The 24,546-nt window shown below is 50.2% G+C and overlaps 1 protein-coding gene across 1 annotated transcript; it reads right to left on the reverse strand.

Moving 5' to 3' along the window:
* Positions 1–3,099: 3,099 nt before the first annotated feature.
* ORAI1 (ORAI calcium release-activated calcium modulator 1) lies at positions 3,100–16,629 on the reverse strand. The gene is made up of 2 exons (XM_035016951.1): positions 16,088–16,629; positions 3,100–4,216 (listed from the first exon to the last, which is right to left on the reverse strand). Exons 1-2 carry the CDS (start codon positions 16,397–16,399, stop codon positions 3,608–3,610), a joined length of 921 nt encoding a protein of 306 aa, XP_034872842.1. The 5' UTR covers positions 16,400–16,629; the 3' UTR covers positions 3,100–3,607.
* Positions 16,630–24,546: the final 7,917 nt, after the last annotated feature.

Here is a 24,546-nt window from a genome sequence, read left to right on the forward strand (position 1 = left end):
GGATCCTGCTAAACACACTATAATGTGAACACTCAACAACAGAACTTTTCAGCCCAATGACTGAAGTGTAACCCTGCAATTCCATGATGTTCACTAAGGCCTCAGCAAGTGCCTGGCACACAGTAAAGGCTCCATAAACACTATTTCCTGTCTGCCTTCGAAATCCTAAGCAGGGCGTGGCCTAACCCAAAGGTATGGTTCTGTCTAGACCTCTCGCACCAGGAAACTGAGCCCGGCGCACTCGGGGGACACAGAACGTTCACTCGGAGATAGGCCCTGTGCTGACAGCTTCACCTGTCTCCCCCGCCCACTCCACCACATGACCCTACAACAACTTCTGAGGGTGCCTACTATTATGATTGCCATTTTAGAGGAGGAAGCAGCTTCACGGAGGCGCACAAGTCACAAAGCTACAAAGTAACTGTACTTAAACTTAGATCTATCTGCTCTTAGAGCTCCGAGAAGGCTACCTTTTTTTCTTTCCCCCCGCCCCCGGAAAAGTAGGGTGTGTTCTTGTTTATGCATGAAATCTCTCTAGATGGGGACACAACACACTTGCAACAATGGATGTCACTGGCGAGAACCGGGAACCTGGGAACAGGGGAGGGCGGGCGACTTTTCACTGTTGTATTTGGAACCTGTGAATGTGTTTGTGTCTGAAATACAAAGAAAACTGAAATGAAAGAGAGACTGTCTTTTAACTACTGGCATTTCCATGAGCTGCCTGGGTTTGAGCACCCGAGGTGTTAAAAACTCAGATTCTAGGGGCGCCTGGGTGGCTCAGTCGGGTGAGTGTCCAACTCTTGATTTTGGCTCAGGTCATGACCTCAGGGTCGTGAGATTGAGCCCCATGTCGGGCTCTGTGTTGGACATGGAGCCTGCTTAAGATTCTCTCTCCCTCTCCCTCTGCCCCTTCCCCCCGCAAAAAACAGATTCTGTATCTACCCAGACCAACTTTCCAGGGGAAAGGCTTGGAAATCTACATTTTAGAAGCCAATCTGGTGATTCTTGACTTGGGGCAAGTTGAGGAAGGAACACCTAAGACTAGAGTCGCGGGCCGGGTATTATTGCAGCCAGCTCTCAGGTCTCTGCAGAAGCAGGGAGGGGGTGGGGGAGGAGAACGCATGGAAGATGGCTAGGTTTCCTCTGGGGAGCAATGGAGAGTTTCACACAGGGGCCCCTGCTCCCCACTATTCAGTCCTAGTTAGGGGGCTGTCCAGGGACTGGGGAGGGTGGGTCCTGGTGCATGTGATGCAAGATAGAGGCAAGAAGCTACAATAGGAAAAAAAAAAAGGAAGGTCCTCTGCCCCACTCAGCCCACAAAGCTATTAGCATGTCCAAGTTTGCACAGGACAAGAACTTAAGGCCACACTTTCCCCCAACCAACTTTCACTTCAGTCAGAGGACTTTGTTTTTATAAAACCACGTTCTGTATTGGGTTTCTGGGACCATGGGGGGCCAGGCAAGTAACATAAACAAAGCTGGCCTGGTGTGAGACAAGAGGGAGTGGTGGGGACTGTGGCAAACACATCTCCTGGGAAAGGGGGTGGCTGTAACTCCTCTCCTTCTCACTGTTGCTCTGTGAGAAAGTGGGACCAGTGCTGCTGCTGGATCTTCCAATTTCTTAAGCAAAGACAAAATCAGCATGTAAGATTTTTTGTGAGAGCTGGGCTCTGAGCCAGACTCCCCAGGTTCGAATTCTGGCCAATTACTTAATCTCTCTGGGCAACAATTTCTGCCATCTGCAAAACAGAGATAAATATTCCTGCCAAGACACACATCCTGATTGTAACTGCGGGAAAATATGGGGGAAACCAGACTGAGGTAGCATTCTACAGAACCCAAGGCCTGGACTCCAAAAATGTCGATGTCAGAAAGGACAAGAAAAGGCTGCTCCGAATTTAAAGCAACCAAAGAGATGTGACAAGTGAATGCGACACATGAGCCTGAAGGGAAAAATCATGGCTAGAAAGGCCATGATCAGGACAAGTGGAGAACTGAACACGAACGTCCTATTAAATAGTACTGCATCAATGTCAAATCTCCTGAATCCGATCAGTGAATTAAGGTTAGGGAGAAGAACGTCCTTGGTTTTAGGAGGAAGTATTTAGGCATGAAGGACAGTATCTGCAACTAAAGCATGTGGGCTCGGGAGAGAAACACACAGCTCATCCTCCTCATTCACAGCTTCAGTATTTGCCCGTCTCCTACTTGCTGAGTTCAAACAGGCGCTACTCTGCCTTCTTGTCTCAGCCTTCCTAAACAAGCGTCCTTTCACCATTTAGGGCCACATTTTTCACATTCGGTGCTTTTTGTCAGTGATTTTATCATTTTTTAAATTTATTTTTAATTTTTATTTTAAGGAGGCTCCATGCCCAACATGGGGCTTGAACTACATGACTCTGAGATCAAGAGTCACACGCTCCACCAACTGAGCCGGCCAGGCGCCCCAGTGATTTTGCTATTTAAAAAAGAAGGCAGTTGGGCACCTGGCCGGCTCAGTTGTTGGAGCGTGCGACTCTTGGTCTCGGGGTTTATGAGTTCAAGCCCCACGTTGGGTGTAGAGATTACTTTAAAAAAAATAAAATCTTTAAAAAGAAGGCAGTGATGTGCCTTACGGAGAAAATGCCTCTTGGAAAAGCTTCATTTAGGTACAAGTTATTGTGCTGTTAGCCGTAAGTGAGTTCATTGCTCACGAATCAACAATGTGTATTAAATAAGGCGTCTTTAAACAGAAACGCACATAGGGGCGCCTGACTGGCTCAGCTGGTAGAGCACACAACTCTTGATCTCGGGGTTGTGAGTCTGAGCCCCACGCTGTGTGCGGAGATTACTTAAAAATTAAAACAAAACAAAAACAGACAGAAACACATAAAACAAGAAGGTTACCTACTGAATGCCTGGCAGAATATCATGACCAGGGGCTCATAGGAACCTAACCCCACAGGAGCAATGGCTCGATATCCACTAATTCCTAGAACACAACTGCTGTGAATGACACGAATTGACTGTCTATGTATTTCAGTTATTATTCGTGCAACTTTTTTGTAGGTTTGAAAATTTTCAAAATCAAACGTTAAAAATTTTTTTTGCTTAGAGGCTCACCTGATTGGGGCACCAGGAGAAATAATACCAGGCAGTTCAGACCCAACAAATACACACACAAGGTGTCCCTTATGAGTATATTTATGTGCGTGCACATACACGTGCATGCACACACACGCATGCACACAAACACACACACACACATGACACCGAACGGGGAGGGAGGTCAAGACAGAAAAGACAAGAAGCATCCAAGTGGCAGGGGCACAGGGAGGAGGAGGGACAAAGGGAGCGTTTGTCCCCACTCTGGCTCCCACTGGTGGCCTCCTACCAGGAGGTGAACCCGAAGCTGGAAGAACAGGAAGCGCTTATTCTCTCAGAGGAAAGTTTCAAAGTGCAGTCGTTTCTCTTAAAAAAAAAAAAAAAAAGCCTCTTCCCTCCACTCTCTGCCCCCTTACAAAAGCCCAATCCTCTGAGCTCGCTGTCCTTGAGGCTGGGGCAGGACGAGGTCGTGGGGAGCGGCGTAAGGCCAGAGATCTGACGTGCCCGAGCCCAGAAGGGCTTACGCATAGTGGCTGGCGGGTGTCAGGGGGTGATCCCCTCTGTGGTCCAGCTGGTCCTGCAGGCGGGCAAACTCAGCCAGCTCGTTGAGCTCCTGGAACTGTCGGTCCGTCTTATGGCTGACCAGTGAGCGGTAGAAGTGGACAGCAAAGACGATAAAGACCAGGCCGAAGGGGACCATGATGGTAGTGGAGGCGATGGCGGCAGCCTGGCCCGGGGTGATGCCGCCTGTGCTGCCGTTGACGCTGGCCACCGCGCCACCGGCCGTGGGCTTGCTGGTGGGCCGGGGCTGCCCCGGCTGCTTCTTGAGGGGCAAGAACTTGACCCAGCAGAGCAGCACGACCTCGGCCAGGAAAAGCAACGTGCCGATGACGGTGGAGAAGGCCCAGGCTAGCTCGATGTGGCGGTGCATGCGCTCATGGGGCGACTCCTTGACCGAGTTGAGGTTGTGCACGTTGCTCACTGCCTCGATGTTAGGCAGGATGCAGGTGCTGATCATGAGCGCGAACAGGTGCACGGCCACCAGCACCGTGGTGCAGGCGCTGAAGGCGATGAGCAGCCCCGGTGGGTAGTCATGGTCGGCGTCCAGCTGTACCTCCACCATCGCCACCTAGGGGGTAGGGGAGAGGAGGGCTGAGCGCCAGGACCATCACGGCCCACAGAGCTGCACTCAAATCCTGGCTCCCCATCAAGCAGCTGGATGTTGGGCAAGTCACCTGGCCTCTCTGAGCCTCAGTTTCCTTATCTATATAGTGGGGATAACAGGACCCACTCACTCAGTTTTGAGAGAGTACTAGTGAAGATAGCAGGTTTGGAGCCCAGGCTGCCTGGAGTTGAATCCCAGTTCTGCTACTTGCTCGCCACAGGTCCATGGGAAAATCACTGAGCTCTCTTGAGCCTCAACTTCTTTATTTGTAAAAGCAAGATATCACAGTAGTTCATAGGATTATTTCAGCGGTTAAGTGAGAGTCCCTGGTACACGGTAAACATCTCCCAAATAGTCACCACTGCTCCTAACACCCAGCCAGGTATTAAAAACCAACCACCACAAACAGTTAAGATGGTAAGTCTGATGTATATTTCACTATGATACAGTTTCATTAAAAAAAAAGAAGCAGCAAGCAACCACTAACCACTCTCTCTGCTGACCCCACATCTGTTCCCAAACACAGGCTTCTCCTTCATGCCCTGCTCCAGGGACAAGGAGAGGGGTGGGGTAGAGAGATGAAGGCCCTCCCAGGTCAGGCCCAGGCCCTTTCTGAGAACACAGTGCACCAACCAACAAGGAACGCAGAACCTTCCCAGAAGACACAGAGCCCACTGCTACCGCAGTGTGGCTGGCAAGCCTGGGGCCATCTCCTCCCCCAGCCCCCCTAGCCCCTGCTCCGGGCCCCACAGCTGACGCACTAGCTGCTTCCCAGTTCCTGGAGACGTGTGGACCCAGGGTCTTCAGGGGCACATTCCGGGCCTGCCACCTGATGCTTCTCACCTGGGCCCTTGCAAATCACACCCATGTGAAGGAGCCAGCTCGTCAGATCTGCGGGTAGTGGGCACGCTGCCAGGGTCTGCCTGCCGGGGCTGGAGGGACTGGGCTAGCAAGCGCCAATGACAATACCATTAGGCATAGTGACCCTTCATAAAGTGTTTGCTCTATATGTACCAGGCTCGGGGCAGAGGGGTGTCCAATGCTGAGATGTATCCCCTCGCCCCATACCAGCCTACCCTGACCCCTCCTCATTCCTGGGGAAGGGCTGGGCTCTTTCTTTCCCTACTAGCTCTCCTGCCCGAATGCCTGGTCCTGTTTGCTTTCATTTCTTGTACCTCTCTGTACCCTGCCTTTGGCCTGGAAAGGCAGTGTGGGGCAGTGGATGGGGGCACGGGCTCTAGAGCCATGCTGCCTGGCTTTGAACCTTGACTCCTCTGCCCTTTCTTCGGCTATATGACTCTGGCAAGCTCCTTCAACTTTCTGGGCCTGCTTTCCTTATCTGTAAAATGGGAATAACGGTACATGATCAGAGAATTGTTGTGAGGACTAAGTTGTTTGTAAGATACTTAGGTCCATGTAAAATACTTAGCGCCTGGCACAGAGTCAACACTCAATAAAAGGGAGCTTTATTATTATTTTTCAGCTTAGAAACCTCATCTCCAAACCTACTACCTCTACATGGAATCCTCTGGGGTTTCTACCCTCCTGCTGGAGAGGTACACTTGGAATGACAGAACAGCAAGACCAAACTGGGGGCCTGAGTCCTGGCTCCAGAACCACCCCTGCTTCCTTGTTTGACCTTGGTCGAAACCCTCCCCTCTTATCTGTAAAAGGAGGGCACATGGCGAGATGAAGGTCACAGGGTAGAGCTGATGTGGGGTCTGACACCTTTGAGAATCTGGTGAAAATAATGGATACCCTCCTTAGAACTTCCAGGTGTGTGTGTATATATATATGTGTGTGTGTGTGTATATATATATATTCCCCCCCACCCCCCACAGGACTTTTCAGACAATTTCAACGAGATTCACAGACTCTTGCCCTACATTTGCCACAATGGATGACCATATGAACAGTTCAGCCCAGGAGTTTTCAAACCCCTATAAACCTGGGGCAGTGCCATCAGGATTTCAACTCTTTTTTTAAGATCACTGGTGTTGGGATGCCTGCGTGGCTCAATCGGTTAAGTGTCTGCCTTCGGCTCAGGTCATGATCCCAGGGTCCTGGGATTGAGCCCCGCATCGGGCTCCCTGCTCAGCGGGAAGCCTGCTTCTCCCTCTCCCACTCCCCCTGCTTGTGTTCACTCTCTCGCTGTCTCTCTGTCAAATAAATAAAAAAAATCTTAAAAAACAAAACAAAAAATAAATAAGATCACCGGTGGCCTAATGCCAATCCTGAGACTTCTTAGTACACAGAGGTGAGGGCAGGCCACCAGGGCACAATGAGTTAAGGGACACCTCCCAAGACCTCCTGGTCTCTGTCACCAGGCCTGCTGCCCACGCTGGAAAAGGGGGGCACCCTCCAGCAATGCGTGCCTCCTGCTACCACCTCCCCACCCCCCCCAGCACTTCCTCTTCCTGTTTTGGCCTGTTGCCCCGGAACCTGAAACCAAAGAAGGGACAAGCAGGAGAGCCCGCCGCTTGGCTGCCCCAGGTCCCCTGGCTAAATTTATTCACTCACTGGAAATGTCCACACCCATTAGGTACATCAGGCCCTGAGCTGAGCACTGAGGGGAACATACATAGGTAACTACTCTGTTCCCTTACAGAACAGATGATGTCTCCCCCTCTACGTAGCCGGGAAGAATGAATTGGTTCCTCCACTTAACAAAGCTGCTAGGTGACCCTGGACAGGTATTTCAACTTCTCTGTACCACATCTATAAAATAAAGGCCTATTTATGGTTGTTACAAGCATTCAATGAGCTAAAGAATATAAAGCCTTTAGAACAGGACCTGGCATATAGCAAGCTTAATAAAGTGTCAATGATTATGAGCAACATCATTATTATTCTTTTACAAATGAGGAAACAGTCTCAGAGAGGTGAGGTCAGCTGTCCCGGAGGTTGTAAGAACTGCTACTAAGTGGGAGCTCTGAACTCAAGTCCACTTGGCTCTAAAGCCCGGGGATGATAGGAGTGCTTTTCCCACATGGATGCTGCTACAGATTGAATGTTTACGTTCCCTCTAAATTCACACCTTGAAAACCTAACCCCCAACGTGATGGTCCTAGGAGGTGGGGCCTCTGGGAGGTGATTAGGACACGAGGATGGAGCCCTCCAAGCGGGACTGGTGCCCTTAAAAAAGAGAGCCCCGAGAGCCCCTTGCCCTCCTGCGACAGGAGGGCACACTGAGTAGACAGCAGTAGACAGCAGCTGTGAGTCAGGAAGCCAGTCCCTCAACAGATTCTGAGTCTGCGGAGACCTTGATCTTGGACTTTCAGCCTTCAGAAGTGTGAGGAAATAAAATGTCTGCTGTTTATAAGCCACCCAGTCTGTCCGTCTGTTACAGCAGCCCAGACAGACTAAGACAGTCGCTGAGGAGACTGATGGATGAGGTCTTGACATGTAAGCATTTAACACAGGGCCAGACCACAGGAGGTGCTCAATCAATTTTAGTTGAAAAGAAAAGTAGGGGACTTGGAGCAGAAGAGAAAGAGCCCAGGGGCGTCTGGCCGGCTCAGGTGGTAGAAAATGCAGCTCTTGACCTCGGGGTCATGAGTTCGAGGCCCACGTTGGGTGTAGAAATTGCTTAAATAAATAAAATTAAAAAAAAGAAAGAATAACCCCTGGATACGGTCAGCTCAGGCTGGAGAGTATGGACCCCACGAGCCAAGGTTCTACCCTCTGGGGTGGGTGATGAGGTCGGATCCCCGCTCTGGGCCTGGTCTGCCCCAGCTCCAAACCTGGGACATAAGGAGCAAGTATGCCCCAAACCACACTGGGCCAGACGGCTACCTCGGCAGGACAGAGACCATCTTTTCCATACCATGTGTCACACTCACAGGATCCAGGACCAGGAATCACAGGTACTGGCATATACTCGGCCTGGGGACCCCAGAACCCACCAGCCCTCCCTAAGGTCTTAAGCTAGGGAAACGCTGGGCACTCCAAAGAAGAGGAAAGGCCCGGCTGCCAAGCTCTGGAAGAAACGCCATCACCCTCACCACCAGCCCCGACAATTCCTGGGACTTTGACCACACCAGCTGGCTGTATGTACCGCTGTCACGCCGGGGACCAAGTTCAGCACCATGGGGCTGCAGAAAGGTACAACATGGAGAATGAACAGATGGCACATGTCTTGGATCCCGATAAAAACCATTCATGGGAATACGAGCCACTGTTTTTTCCAGAATGCTTCCCTCTTGGGAAATCCCCCCACAGACAGGGAGAGTAAAGTCAAGGGGGCCTTGCGGAATCTGGCAGGCAACTCCCAGGGCCCCAGCTGAGTCCCAGAGAGATCGGATCAGATCAGATTGCAAGCAGCTTCGCAAGGTAAATATAGCCAGAGTGCTGGGCCCGTTAACCCAAAATAAACAGCTCCCAGCCAGCCAAGGGCCTGCTTGAACCTGGTCACATGGGGCCTAAAGGGACAGGAAGGATGAGAGACTGCCAGCCTCACCACACACTGGTCCATGGACCCTGCACAGGGGCCACTGGGATGCCAATCTTTAAGCATGAGCCAAGAAGAGGACCACGTGATTCTGCACAGGGTGAGGCCTGGATGGCCTTGCCAGGCATTTGCCTGCTAGGCCCGAATGCCAACCACCTCGCCTCAGTCCTGCTGGGCTCCATGGAGACCCCTGCCACCTGGCGCCTGGAAGTCCAGGCCCTTCGGAGGCAGCCCTCCCATGCCTGGCCCGACCCCAGCGTCCACAGTTGGGAGATCCAACTGACCTTTTTCCAAGCCTGGGCTTCACTGTTCACTCTTCTAGGAGGGTGGGTGGCCGCGGCCTGGAACACTAGGGCCGCCAAGCAGTCACCCAGGGTCACCTGGAGCTGTCTGAGCCTGCCGGCCCTACCTCAAATGCAAACCATCTATTAAGAGATGATCGAGGCCTAGTCTAGCGGTTTACAAACTCTTTTGACCACAACAGTCCAGTACTCCAAATATTCTACAAATAGATAAACATTTATAAAAGAAACAAAACTTTCCCCAAACAATACTTCTCCTTAAAGGACGCTGATAGAGCCTATCCATACAACAAGCAATGCACGCTGCTCTTTTGTTCCGTTCTTATTTCATTACAAAAAAAAAATGCTGGTTGCAAGTCACCAAATTTACCTCATAAGCCAAACGGTTTGAACCTGCAGGTTCTGGGGAGGACAGGCGTAGGCTTTCTAATTCCAACGTCCTCAGGTTTTACCTTCCAAGTCATCCCCACTCTGGGGCCTCCCAGGTGAGGCCGGGACCACTCACCCATTGGTGGGAAATAGGTATTGAGAGCTTACTATGTGCTTGAAGGATCTTGAGGCTCCGCTGGAGAGAGCGCAGGAAGTAGGAGGGCAAAATCCCGGCCCCAGGGAGGATGGCAGGCCCTGAACATTTAGGCAAATAAGTATTTTCAGACTGTGATAAGTGTCCTTCCATCCCCGCTCCCCCACCACCGCACTCACCAAACACGTCCTAAAGACGGAATCACACGACTTGTTTCCCCCACTCTACTCTTATTTCCCTCTGTTTGCCCAGCATTCAGCACTGGGGCTTGTCCCTCTAGGGGTCAAAACATTACTGGAAGAAATAAATGAAGGTAAGACCCGATCTTCAAGTATTTCAGCCCCATGTCTCTGACATCTCTGGTGGACCATCCTCGGCGATCCATCCGGAAGACCACATTAGAACTTCTGATGACATTCATTTACTATTTAGCTCCTCCTTTCAACTTTTTAATTTTGTATTTTTATGTGTTTGTAATATACGTATCATATTAAGGCATATCTCATTCATAAGGATACCGATACTGAGGCTACGACTAACATTTTTTTTTTGAGGGGTATGTGCTCAAAAATTTGGATGCTGCTTAGACCAGGGGTTGGCAAACCCTGGCCTCTAGACTGCAGTTTTTGTAAATAAAGTTTTATTGACACGCAACCAAACCCATTCATTTCCCTATCCTCTGCGGCTGTTTTCCAGCTAAAATGGCAGAACTGAAGGATGCCTGGGTGGCTCAGTTGGTTAAGCGTCTGCCTTTGGCTCAGGTCATGACCCTAGGGTCCTAGGATGGAGCCCCACATCGGGGTCCCTGCTCAGCAGGAAGCCTGCTTCTCCCTCTCCCACTCCCCCTGCTTGTGTTCCCTCTCTCGCTGTCTCTCTCTCTGTCAAATAAATAAATAAAATCTTTAAAAAAAATAAAAAAATAAAATAAAATTTATGAAAGGCTACCTTCAAGTCCCATTACAGAGAAACCTGGTGGCTTTTGTTTACACCCTTCTCAGTTTTACTTCTCCAAGGGACCCCACCCCAACTCCAAACACTGATTTCCATCATGCCACTTTGAGAAACCCCAGAGTTCTCCTCTGCCAGCCCTGAACCCAACAACCAGCAGAACTCAAGAGGGTTCCCAGCTGAAAAATCCAGAAATTCATGACAGGCACTTGTTAAGTTTTACAAAAGGCTTCTCAGCTAGGCAGGGAGCTCCCTCCCCTTGCGACATTTGACAAATTCCCATTTATAAACAGCCTGGAGTGCAAAACCCCACATCTGGAAGGATTCAAAGGCCCAGCTATCAACCAGCTATAGAAGCCAGAGGGCGGTTAAGTAGAAATAGTTCCAAGTCAGACCTACCAGTTCTTGAATTCTACTAGCTGGGTATCTTAACCTCTATGTTTCTATGAGACTTAGGTTTTTTTAGCTTCGGGTTTTTTGTTTTGTTTTGTTTTGTTTTGTTTTAAAGATCTTATTTATTTGACAGAGAGGAAGAGAGAGAACACAAGCAGGGGGAGTGGCAGGGAGAGGGAGAGGGAGAAGCAGACTCCAATGAGCAGGGAGCCCTACTCAGGTCTCAATCCCAGGACCCCGGGATCAGGACCTGAGCTGAAGACAGACGCTCAACCGACTGCACCACCCAGGCGCCGCTTAGCTTTTGTTTTTGTTTTTAGATTGTATTTATTTATTTATTTGAAAGAGAGACAGAGAGAGCACGAGCAGGAGGAGGGGCAGAGAGAGAGGGAGAAGCAGACGCCTCACTGAGCACAGAGCACCCCTCTCACCCCGTCCCCCATCATGACCTGAGCTGAAGTTAGATGCTTAACCAACTAAGCCACCCAGGTTGCCCCAAACCTTAGTTTTTCTATCTATAGTACATATCTTTAAGAGTTGAACTAAGGATTAAATAAGAATGAAAGAAAAGGGTCCAGGCTCATGCCTGGAAGTTAGTAAAGAGTAACATCATCAACTTCATCAAGATTATTCTAGAATTCATCACACAACTCTTCCCCTTTAAAACCTTGTAAGACTCCTTACTGCCTACGTAAGAATTCAGACTTTTGAAACAGTCAGTCAAGGCCCTCCCTGTAAGTAACATCTTCCCTGACCAGATTCACCTTTCTCATCTACTCCTTAGACACCCTCAACTCCAGCTACACCAGCCCCGCTGCCTCTACCTGAGACCCTAAATTTCTCATCTTTATAACTTTGTTCCCAATCCTTCCTCTGATCAGAGGGCTCTTCCTCAAGCCCTAACTCTACCACTTCAAGGTTTAGCTGGAATCTAAATGAGTTAACCTTTTATTTATTTATTTATTTATTTATTTTTTAAGATTTATTTATTTATTTATTCATGAGAGACAGACAGAGAGGCAGAGGGAGAAGCAGGCTCCCAAGGAGCAGGGAGCCCGATGCGGGACTCGATCCCAGGACCCCGGGATCACGACCTGAGCCGAAGGCAGACGCTTAACCATCTGAGCCACCCAGGCGCCCATAAAATGAGTTAACCTTTTAAAGCAGTCCCATGAGAACAAGGGTGAGCTAGATTCCTGAAAACCTGGGCCAGGTACATTCTAAGGGCTTTGCAGATACTAACTCAATGAATCCTCACACCAAGCCTATGAGGTAGGTACTACTATTATCCATTCCCATTTTACAGGTAAGGAAGCCCCAAGGCCCAGAGACATTAAATAACTTTCCTAGGATCTCGGGGTTTTAAGTGGTAGAGCCGGAATTTGAACTCAAGTTGTCTGGCTTCAGTCCTCGTTCTTGGTCATACTGAAGCCTCCCAGCTCTGTCCTCCTCCCACTCTGATAAGTCCAATTCCACAGCAACGGGGCCACACCAGGGTCAAGGGCTCTGCAGCTTACCAGCCAAGTAACTTCGGGCAAGTTTTTCAGCTGGGACAAGCACCTACCCTCACCAGGCTGTGTGAAGATCACAAGAGACGGTACAAGTAAAAACACTTAGCACAGGGGCGCCTGGGTGGCTCAGTCGTTAAGCATCTGCCTTCGGCTCAGGTCATGATCCCAGGGTCCTGGGATCAAGCCCCGCATCTGGCTTCCTGCTCAGCCAGGAGCCTGCTTCTCCCTCTCCCACTCCCCCTGCTTGTGTTCCCTCTCTAGCTGTCTCTCTCTCTGTGTCAAATAAATAAATAAAATCTTTAAAAAAAAAAAAAAAAAAAACACTTAGCACAATGTCTGGCCTATGGCAAGAGCCCAATCAACAAAAGCAATGATTACTATTCGTAATTAGCCCTGTGAGTAGAAACAGTAATTTCTCACTCATCTCCATGCCCCCTGAACTCTGAACATATCCCAGAGGCTCAATGTCTTATGATTTCAGCTCTTCCCTCCAACTAATTTTCACAGAAATTCCAAGCAACTTCTGAAGCCGCTCTGGAACCTGGGAACAAAAGGGTGCTGGCGGGCAGAGAACTTGAGGAGGCAGATAATCCAAAAATAATTGATCCCAGGTCGTGGAAAGCATTTTGTTTACAGCAGCAGGCTGACCTTCCCAATTATCTTCTGCTTAGGCTAACGTTACAGCCTGTCCTCCCCAGCAAACCAAGACTGCCAGTGGGCTCACCACGGTCCTGCACAACACAGGGTCAGGCCAAGGGGGCTGCCTCTCACAGAGATAAACTGAGGCATAGATGACCCGAGTCATAGCCCACGAGGGTACCTGTGGCTCAAGAAGCACCTGCAGGATGCTAACCATATGCTACATCAAGTGCCCCTGGTTTTGGAGTCTGGATGCTGAGCCCAGCAAAGGCCTGTTGTTTCTAGAATGCCGTCAGAAGTGGGACTCTTGTCTGCAGACTAGAGGGTCCAGCTAAGGTGTATATGATCAGATCCTGAAAATTCCTCCACCTCTTGTGGGCCCAATCGGGACTCATAATGAATCCTCATGCAAGTCCATGGCACAGTAGGAATGTGGGTATGTCTCCCCTTTGTCCACATGAGAAAACTGGCTCCAGAGCAGAGAGCTCCCCGTCTGAGATCCCACAGCCTATCTCGCCAGCACATCAGGGCACCCGGCCAGGCCTTTGCACCGAGCAGCGAGTCTCTCAATCCCCTCCAGGCTCTTGGGAGACCCTCCCTCAATCTCACCTGCTGAACCTGTGAGCCTGGCAGCCTTGCCAACTCTCCCACCCTTAGAGATCAGAGGTCACATCAGTGCCTCTCTGGTTTTCCAGGTCTCCTCTAGGAAGGAAGCCCTCTGGGGGCAGGAAGTTGGTTGTGCTGACTCACGGGCCAAGGGAGAGTAGTCCAGGAAACTCGCTCACTCTGTTTCCACGGTGCTGGGTCGTGTGGCACCCCTTCCTCTCAGAGGCTCACTCGCAAGGATGGGTGTCTGTCGTGGGGGGTGGGGCACAGGCAGACCTGCCTGCCTCTCGGATCTGTCTATCCCCCCAACTCCCTTTTTCCCACAGATTTACACTCACAGCAAATGCAGTTACCCTCTTATAACTGCCTCCCCAGAATGGAGGCTGTGATGGGGTTCAGCCCCTCCCTGCCAGAGGAACTTTGGGGAGTTCATCTGCGGAGTCAGGAAGCCTTCTCCACCCTGGCCAGGGAAAATAAAGGTCCCCAAGATACGCTCTGGGTGAGCCAACGCCCACCCGATGCCACTGCCTAGCCCCGCTTCCTGACTTCCTGCAGTGTTTTTTAGCAGGAGGAAGAGGAAGGTGCCATCTGATTAGGAGGCTTGCTTCTCGAGGACAAAGAGGACTCCAGAGGGCAGGGAAGTGCCACCCATCAGATCCTCACTTCTCCTGGAGTGGGAAGGGGCCTGGGCAGCTATGAATTTATGACCCCAAGAAAAAGGGGAACAGGTGTGCCACCATTTTCAACGCAGAGCACAGCTGTGAAAAGCTAATGGTGTCACTCCCTGCCCCCAAACTGTAACATTTTATTTTGCTTAGCTCTCCTGCTCTCTTACTTCCTAGGAGACGTGGTCCGAACATGTCCCTGGCTGGACACTGATCAGAACTCCATACGCCACAAAAGGCCTAAGTGCCCAAGGCAGTTCTGGCTGCCAGCAGACTCAGGTTCAAACCCCGCTCTAGCAGACTAGCTGTATGGCCTTGGGAAGGTCCTGTGGCAAAACCACCTCAAAGGATGCTTGAGGAGTTAGTGTGAAAGTTTAGGGGACCTAAACAATGCTTAGTACAGGGTGAGTGATTGGTAAATGGTCAGCTAGTCTTAGAGATTCTTCAGGCAAAGGCAGAGACTAGTCTCTAAGGATTTGGGACTGACAGAACAGAATTCCACCATATGACCTAAACCAAAAACTACTGTGCCACTCCTTTACACAAACACAGATTCTCTCATCCCCTCTCAAGGGCTTCCTGAATTTAATTCTTAAAGTCAGAGATACTTCTAAGCAGCAGCCTTCATTTACTGATTCAGAAATCAAGATCCAGAGAGAAACGCGTCTGAGGTCACATAGGCTGCAAGGGGCAAGCTAGGAGAGCTCTTCCCCAACCCCCATCACCTGGCTTTTTCACTGAGGCCCAGTGTGCTCTGGGCTCGCTCAGGCCTTCTAAAAAGTTCAGGCTGCGTTGGCCCACTTGTTTGTAGAACACAGGGAGAGTACCAGACACACTCCCAAGAAAACACGAGGGTGCAGCCACTCCCTCCCTCAAGGCCAGCTTACTGGAGAGACTTGAGCGCTCTGGGCTAGAGACCTTGGGAGAAGAGGAGGGCAGACCCCACTCACACAGGCTGGTCACACAGTGATCATCATGAATTGTTCTGCAGGCCCTGCTGGGGAAGACTCCAGGCCTGAAGGCACCCTTAGGAGCAATTCTCTGACCAACCTGCAGCCTCACGCACCCCACCCCTCAGAGGCCTGTTTCTCACTCCAGCCCAGCCTGGCATGGGAAGAGGAAAGGATGTCTGCCTCCACCGCCATCAGTTGAAAGCCCATTCAAGGGGAACATGTCCCACCCTCCTCCCCCACACCCCGTGACTCAGTGGCAAGTTTCTGGAGAAGAAACTGAGGGCGGAGAGTGGTTGTCAAACCCTAGGGTGAGGCTCTCGGAAAATGCAGTGGGAGAAAGTGTCAGGAAATCCCCTCTACTAGGTGATAAAAGGACATGCCCAATACCTTTTGGCCTCAAGTGTGGGGTCACAAGAAAAACAGCTCAGGGGTCCGACTCCTCCTCCCCACCTCCTGACATCTGCTCCCACGGAGATCAGACCCTTTATGTCCTTCCTTTGCCCCTGAACATATGTGGGACTGTCTTCTTACAGATCTACTTCAAAGATCCCGCTGTTTCTCTCCACTTGTTGCATCAAAGCTGCCCATCTGAAGGCATCTGAGCCCCCCAACCCTGGACATTTGTCTGACACCCAATCTCCCACACCACGTGTCGCTTGTCGCCCACTTCTCCTCGGGTCCAGTACCTCTGGCCCCCTTCAGCGTCCACGACACCTTTCTCCCAGATCTTCCCCGCACCCCCAGCCCGCCCGGCCCGCCTGGCCTGCTCCCTGTGGGCCCCGTCGGGGCTGCGGGCGGGAGCGTCCAGGACAGGAGAGGGGGCAGGGTAGGGCGGCCGAGCTCACCATGGCGAAGCCGGAGAGCAGAGCAGAGGTCCGGCTGGAGGCTTTGAGCTTGGCGCGGCTCAAGTAGAGCTTGCGCCAGGACAGCGCCTGCATCGAGTGCTCGTTGAGGCTCATCACCTCGGAGTAACTCTGACCGATCCAGTCCGGGTAGGTGACGGCGGCTGGCGGCGGCGGCGGCGGCGGCGGCGACCCCGGGGGCTCTCCGTCCCCGCTGCGGCGGCGGCTCCGGCGGCTGCCGCTGGTGGTGCTGCCGCCGCTGAGGGGAAGCTCGGGGCTGTTGCTGTTCGGGGGCGGGGCGGGCTCCGGATGCATGGAGCACGGTGCAAAGGCGCGGGCCGGCCCGGGCTCCTGCGAAGGCAGCGGCCCCCACCCTCCGCCGCACCTCCGCCTCCGCCTGAGGCAGCCGCCGCCTGCCCCCCGCGCGGGCCGGGCCTGACCCGGCCGGCCGCCGCCAACGACAAGGAGGTCGACGAAGCGGCCGCTGCACCAGCTCGCAGGCCCGCCGCACCGCTTGCAAAAGCCCGGGGCCGCCCCGATGCGAGCCTGCGCGCTAGCCAGCGTCCAAGATCCCTGGCCCGGCCTCGGCGCGCGCTACGATTGGCCGCCGCCTCGGGTTGATTAGCATGCGCCCCCGGCCCATTCCTGACACCCCGCCCACGAAGAGGTGGGCGGTGCAGGAGCGAGTCATGTGACTCATATCCTCGGACGGCACCGCCCACCGTCTCTGGCGACGCTCTGTGAACGCTCGCGCCTCTTCCTGAAAGCTCTCTAGGCCTTTGGGGCCTCGCGGCGCTGGTGCTGTCCGCGCTTCCCATCTCCTCAGCTGCTCCGATGGCCCTTCGCCCGGAGCTCGGACTCCTTAGTTGGGCTGCCTGAGGTCACCTCTTGGTGCCTCCTGAGGCCCATTCCCCCGTGGAGCTGTGTGGCTCAAGGTGTGGGGGGGAAAAGCAGGCTGAGATAGAGTTCGTTCAGTCTGTACTTCCTGAGCAACTACCTGATGCCAACACTGTTCTGATCGCTGAGGGGGGCGTGGTGATCAGGATGCCCAGGACAAAATCCCCTGCCGTCGTGGAGCTTACGTTCGAGGGGGGAGACACACAAACACCAGGAGTAAATTATAATAGTCTAGGTGATAAATGTATAGAAAAAATAAAGCAGAGTAAAGGGGGTGAGTAGTGCAGGGGTTGCAGTTTGTAAAGATTATTTATTTGAGAGAGCGCGAGCGTGGGGGGGGGAGGGGCAGAGGGAGAGCGTCCCAAGGGGACTCAGCTGAGCTGCGCATGGAACCTGACAGGGGACATGATCTCACGACCCTGAGTTCACCACCCTATGGAAACCAAGAGTCAGATGCCTGATCTCCTGGGCCACCCAGGCGCCCCGTGGGGGTTGTAATTTTAATTTTAGAATGCTCTGGGCAGGGATTTTTTTTTTTTTTTTTTTTTGGTCTGTTTTGCTCAATTTGTTCACTTAATGGTTCATCAGCGTCTGCTGTGTAATAGTCCGGCTTGCACCCAGTATTTTTTTTGAATGAATGAATGCTCAAACCCATTCAGCAAGTGTTTACTGAGCATCTATTAAGTGCGAGGCTAAGGGATTCCGGGAAAGTGGTAAACTTCATGGACTCTTATATTTTAGTGGGGACAATAGGTAATAAATAAGTAAGTTTACACTTTTCTGACTTGGTCACATTTGAGATGAGACCTGAACCAGCGATGCAAAGAGCCAGGAACCTGCCTTCCCGGGGAAGGGAACAGTAAGTGCAGAGACCCTGAAGAGCAATATCTGGCTGCTGGAGCATTAGGATGGCGATTTAGCTGGGGAATAGTGAAGGGCAGAGGTGAGGTGGGGTTAGAGTCCTCGCCTTAAGACTGTCCCTTAGGATGTGAGCTCCAGGGGGGCAGGGACATTTACTGTCGGTTTCAAAACTCTACCAGTATCTAAAATAGCTCTTGGCACATAGGCAGCGTTCAGTAAGCATCTGTTGAATGAATAAGTGTGGGAGAGACGGGGATGAGGGAAGCTCATAATTCGCCCAGTCAAATCACAAGCAGGAGGCATTCCAGGTCAGCGATGGTGAAATTTAACTCTTGTCACCACTAGAGAGCGACCCTCTACTCCCCCACATTATGGGATAAACCTGAAGGCCCCTTCCTCCCCAAAGTCTCAGAGATTCCTCCGAGGCCATTCTGGAAGTGTTCATGAACACTAGACTAGGAAAATTGGAATTTGAAATCTCCCCTCACTGGGCTTGTTTCTTGGATGGCCTTTTCTTATCACTCCTCCTACTTAACCAACTGTGTTCAAAAACCACCTCCAGGGCGCCTGGGTGGCTCAGTTGTCAAGCGTCTGCCTTCAGCTCAGGTCATGATCCCAGGGTGCTGGGATTGAGCCCTGCATCGGGCTCCCTGCTCAGCCAGGAGCCTGCTTCTCCCTCTCCCACTCCCCCTGCTTGTGATCCCTCTCTTGCTATGTCTTTCTCTGTCAAATAAATTAAAAAAAAAAATCTTAAAAAACAAAAAACACCTCCAAAGAGAGACCTTCCCTTTCTGTCTAAAGTGTCCCCCATTTCACGTTCTATCACCTCACCCTATTTTCTTTTGTAGTTCTGATTACTACAGTATCTGAAATCACCTAGTTTATTTATGTATTGACCTGTTTGTCCATGTCCCCCCACCCCAGCCGATGAGCACCCTGAGATCAAAATTCATATCCTTTTAAATCACTTCTCCAACACCGCCGTGGACTCTCACGGGGTTAGACACACCGGAAACTCCCCAAAGAAGCATGTTCAATGAATAAGATAATGAAAGTGCTTGGGTCTGAGGAATCCTTGCTCAGACAGAATGGGGTATACACAACATTTGGAAGCTGATGGGGCCTGAGGGAGGCCAGGTCTGAAAGGGGAAGAGGCTGGAAGCTGGAAGGAGAGATTTGCTGATTTAGAAGGAACAATGGGATCTGGGAGTGGCAGCTCAGCAGGGGGCTTTGGGGCTGGGAAGAAGCCAAGTTTCCTTTCTCCAACTCCTCCATCATGCCCCTCCCCCCTCTCCTTCTAATACTCTGGGCTTTGAATCCTACCATATGCACAGAGCAGAAAAAATAAAAATACTATCCAGACTTGGAGGGGAGGCATCTGGGCAATTCCTGCTTCCAGCCTTTGGCCCTAGAGCCTGGAAAGGGCCTGTGGTTAGTAACCTTTCCCCACCCTTGCTAGAAACAGCTGGGACCTGAGATGCACCAACTCCATCCCAAACTAACCATTGGAGAATCAGGTTTGGAACCCCAGCTGCCCATCCCCACAGGGCCTCCAAACACCATATATGGCTCCCTCTAGTGGCCAGGGAGGTGTGCTCTCAGCCTTTGGGGGTTTATATCCAAAAAACCCAAATAGAATTTTTCAATCAATTCTGTGCATGAGTGTATAGAGATCCAACTGAAAGGGCTGCTGCAATCCGCCCCATCACTGGGGCTAGTGAGCACAGCCCAGGGCTGAACAAAGATGCCTTTGGAGATGGGTAGCAAGCGTCCCGTAACATAGGGCGAAAAAATTTGACACTTAAGTAGTACTTACCTGGGGAATCTGGGGGGCTCAGTGGGTTAAGCGTCTGCCTTCGGCTCAGGTCATGATCCCAGGGTCCTGGGATGGAGCCCCGCATTGGGCTCCCTGTTCAGTGGGGAGTCTGCTTCTCCCTCTGCCTTCCACCCTGCCTGCTCGTGCTCCCGATCTCTCTCTCAAATAAATAAATAAAATCTTTTCTTTTTTTTTTGATCTAGAGAGAGTGCACACAAGCAGGGGGAGCTTTTATTATACTGAATATATTATACTCAACTCCGGAATTTCTTACAACAATTCATGGTATTAATATCACCATTTTACAGATGGAAACGTGCAGAAAACCAGTAAGTAGGACATTAAACCCAGTTGGTAAGTCTCCGGAATCTGGGGCTTAACCACCACCAAAGTCACACCTGCCCCTGCATCTCCGGAGCTATTTTGTTAAAATGCAAGTTACTAAGACCCACCCAGCAGTTTAGGCTTAGCAAGTTCTTCAGGCAAAGTTTGAGAACCACTGAACTAGATGGGCCTTAGTTTTTAAGTACTTTAAGGGTTTTACAATTGGTTTTACCAATGTTCCCTTGGTCACCCAGTTGCAGTGTGACCTTGAGCAAATTACTTAACCTCTCTGAGCCCCCAATCCTCTTAGCAAAAATGGAAATATTACAAATACCTATTCATGGACCCTGAATTTGGACACCTAGTCACTTTCCACAGGCAGGTTTTTGAGGGATAAATCTGATGCCCAGCTGAAGAGGAACCCTCCTGCCCCTTCTTGTCCAATAAGGCTTCAAAGAATTGTCCACTTTCATTTTAGTTTGTTTGTTTATTTATTTATTAAGTAGGCTCAATGTCCAATGTGGGGCCTGAACTCACAACCCTGAGATTGAAAGACATGTGCTCTACCAGCTGAGCCAGCCAGGCACCTCTTATTTCAGTTTAAAAAGAGAATACTTTATTGGAGCCCATCATGGTTGCTTGCTTATGTTCACTTCCTTCTCTCATCTAGGCCTCCCCCTCTGACTGCTCTAAGGCTTAAAACCCCTAAATTAGGGGCACCTGGGTGGCTCAGTCAGAAGAGGATGTGTCTCTTGATCTAGCAGTCATGAGTTCAGGCTCCACATTAGGTGTAGAGATTACTAAAAATAAACTTAAAAAAAAAACACCCTAAATTAATCATAATAAAAATAATAAAATAATAAATAATAAATAATTAAAAATAATAAAAAGCCACCATTTCTTGAGCTCATGCCTCTACAGAACAGTGCTTGTATACCTCTGATAATGGGAAGCTTACTCCTTCCAGAAGCCATGCATTTCTGTACTGGTTATTTTTAACAGTTCAAAAGTATTCCTTGTATGGAGCTGGAGCTGGTAGAGGCCTCTCTCTGACTCCCACTATGTGCCACATAGAATGTGTGAAATCCCTTTGCTGCCCAGCCCTGATGCCGGCTCCACAAGACATCTGGAAGGCAGCTTTGGTGAATGATCCAGAAGGCTTTCAGAATTGAAGAACTGGGTGAAGGGAGCTGAAAACAAAGTTAGATAACTGTCAGGGGACAGGTTGCACAATTCAGAATTAGGATCTGTGGACTGCAGTGTTGATCTCCAAATAATTCTCTGGGCCTAGAGCTCAGAAACTGTACTGGGGAGTCCCTGCTCTGCCTCCCTGGTCCCCAGTTCCTGGGCTTGTGGGGCTTGCTCTTCTCCCTGGTCAGGAGCCATTACTGGGTCCATGGGTTTGTGCCCATGTCTTTTATGGGTAGTGCTTTTTATGTCCTGGCTAAGAAATCATTGCCAATGGGCACCTGGGTGGCTCAGTTGGTTAAGCGACTGCCTTCGGCTCAGGTCATGATCCTGGAGTCCCTGGATCGAGTCCCACATCGGGTTCCCTGCTCGGCAGGGAGTCTGCTTCTCCCTCTGACCCTCCCCCCTCTCATGTGCTCTCTCTCACTCTCTCCCTCTCAAATAAATAAATAAAATCTTAAAAAAAAAAAAAAGAAATCATTGCCAACCCCAAGGTCATGAAGATATTCACCTATGTTTTAAAACTTTAAGACATAAGTAAATAAATCTTAAAAACAAAATACTTTAAGACATAGATTTTGAAAAAAGATGTAGAGGTTTTGTTGTATGTTTAGGCATACGATCCATCTCAAACTGATTTTTGAGGGAAGTAAGGTTTCCCTATTAAAATGCATGGACAGAGGCAGCTGGGTGGCTCGGTGGGCTGAGTGTTGAGTGTCTGACTCTGGATTTCGTCTCAGGTCATGATCTCAGGGTCATGAGATAGAGCCCTGTGTTGGGCTCCTAGCTCAGCGTGGAGCCTGCTTGTCCCTCCCCCTCCCCCAACTTGCATGCATGAGTGTGCTCAAGCTCTCTCTTTCTCTCAAATAAATAAAGTCTTTTTAAAAAATGCATGGACAGTTTTGTTGAAAGCCAAGTGACTATACATGAAGGTCTGTTTCTGGCCCTCCTCTTCTATCCCATTGCTCTCTTTGTCTATTCTTATGCCAATACATCCTGTCTTGATTATTCTAGCTTTAAAATAAGTCTTGAGGGGCGTCTGGGTGGCTCAGTCATGTAAGTGTCCCACTCTTTTTTTTTTTAATATTTTATTTATTTATTTGAGAGAGAGCGAGAGACATCACGGAGGCAGAGGGAGAAGCAGACTTGCAGCTGAACAGACAGCCCAATGCGGGGCTTGATCCCAGGACCCTGAAATCATGACCTGAGTCACCCAGGCACCCCAAGGGTTCTACTCTTTTTTTTTTTTAAAGATTTTATTTATTTATTTGACAGAGAGAGACACAGCAAGAGAGGGAATACAAGCAAGGGGAGTGGGAGAGGGAGAAGCAGGCCTCCCGCCGAGCAGGGAGCCTGAAGTGGGGCTCGATCCTGGGACCCTGGGATCATGACCTGAGCCGAAGGCAGGCTTAACGACTGAGCCACCCAGGCACCCTAAGGGTTCTACTCTTGATCTCAGCTCAGGTCTTGATCTCCAGGGTCCTAAGTTCCAGCCTCGCATTGGACTACACACTGGAAGCCCAAAAAAGAAAGACCTGTTTTATTTATTTATTTGATAATTTTTAAGTAGGCTCCATGCCCAATGTGGAGCCCAATTCGGGGCTGGGACTTATGACCCTGATATCAAGATCTGAGCTGGGATCAAGGGTGGGATGCTGGGGCGCCACCTGGGTGGCTGAGTCAGTTAAGCCTCCCCGACCCTTGGTTTCTGCTCAGGTCATGATCTCAGGATCCTGGGATCCAGCCCCATGTCAGACTCCCTGCTCAGTGGGGAAGCCGACTCCCCACTGAGCAGGGAGCCCGATATGCGGCTCGATTCCAGGACCCTGGGATCATGACCTGAGCCAAAGGCAGATGCTTAACCATCTGAGCCACCCAGGGGCCCCTCAAATAAATAAATCTTTTTTTTTTTTTTTAAGATTTTATTTATTTATTTGACAGAGAGAGACACAGCGAACGAGGGAACACAAGCAGGGGGAGTGGGAGAGGGAGAAGCAGGCTTCCCGCAGAGCGGGGAGCCCGATGCGGGGCTCGATCCCAGGACCCTGGGATCATGACCTGAGCCGAAGGCAGACGCTTAACGACTGAGCCACCCAGGCGCCCCTCAAATAAATAAATCTTAAAAAAAAAAAAAAAAAAAAGAGTGGGATGCTTACCTGATTAAGCCACTCAGATGTCCAAATAAAATAAATTTTGAAGTCAAGTAAATTAAGTCTTTCAGCTTTGTTCTCCTTTTTCAAAACTGGTGTGGCTACACAGGGTGATTTATATCTCTCAATATATTTTGGAGTAAAATGGGATAAATTTTGTAAATGTATACATGATTTGGGACTCATTACATCTCTTTGGGCAGGGTATCAGCAGGATTAAACATCTTCTTGGGTGATCTAACAACCTTTGTTAGCAAAGCAAGACCAACCAGGCCACACTCCAGAGACTGAGCACCTGAGATCAGGGAGGACTGGTATGAGTTGAATTATGTCCCTGCAAAAAGATATGTTGCCAAAAAAAAAAAAAAGAAAGAGAAAGAAAGATATGTTGCAGTCCTAACTCCCACTACCACAGAATATGATCTTATTTGGTGATAGGGTTTTTAGAGGTAATCAAGTTAAAATGAGGTCCTAATCCAATATGACTGGTGTCCTTATAAAATGGGCAAATTAGGACCCACACAGAAGGGGGGAAGATGATGTGGAGAGATGCAGGGAGGAGATGGCCATCCGTAAGTCAAGGAATGCCTGAGGTTACCAGAAGGTAGGAGAGAAGCCTGGAACAGAACCTTCCATAGAGCCTTCAGAGGGTACATGCCCTTCTGACACCTCAATTTCCGATTTCCGGCCCTGAGAACTGGGAGACAACGCATTTCTGTTGTTCTCAGTCATCCGGGACACAGTACTTTGTTATAGCAGCCTAGGAACCTAACAGAAGTACCCTGGAGTTGAACTGAGGTGAGGTCTCTAGTCAGCCAAGGTCGTTGAGATCAGATGGGTTTGTCAGGGGGCTGTAAGTGTGTTCAAGATGTCAACAGAGGTTAACTCTAGGGACACCTGGATCTGAATCCCAGCTTCCTCAGTTTATGACTGTGCCACTTTGGGGAAGCAACCCAACTTCTCGGAGTCCCGTCTGTCAAATGGGACTAGCAATGGGACTTGGCAGAAAGGGTTGTTCCACGAAAGACCGTCTGGCACTTAGCATGATGCTCAGTAAACTGTGGTTACTATTTTCCCTCTTGTGGGATGTGCTATTCTCGATGAGAGGGGGTTGTCTCATTGCAAATCTAATGAATTGGCTGATCTGTGAGTATTGATGAAAGGCGGAGTATCAGTGAGAATCCAATAGGGAAAAACAGACCCTGGAGTAGGGGAATCTATTATAC

This window comes from Mirounga leonina, unplaced genomic scaffold (genome assembly GCF_011800145.1).
Source record: "Mirounga leonina isolate KUSES-001 unplaced genomic scaffold, KU_Mleo_1.0 Mir_171, whole genome shotgun sequence".
NCBI classification, from domain to species: Eukaryota; Metazoa; Chordata; class Mammalia; order Carnivora; family Phocidae; genus Mirounga; species Mirounga leonina.

Coding starts and splice junctions, on each gene's coding strand:
- ORAI1 (XM_035016951.1), bottom strand. CDS start 16,399: ATGCATCCGGAGCCCGCCCCGCCCCCGAACAGCAACAGCCCCGAGCTT. Junction 4,217..16,087: donor TGCTCTCCGGCTTCGCCATG/GTGAGCTCGGCC, acceptor CCTACCCCCTAG/GTGGCGATGGTGGAGGTACA.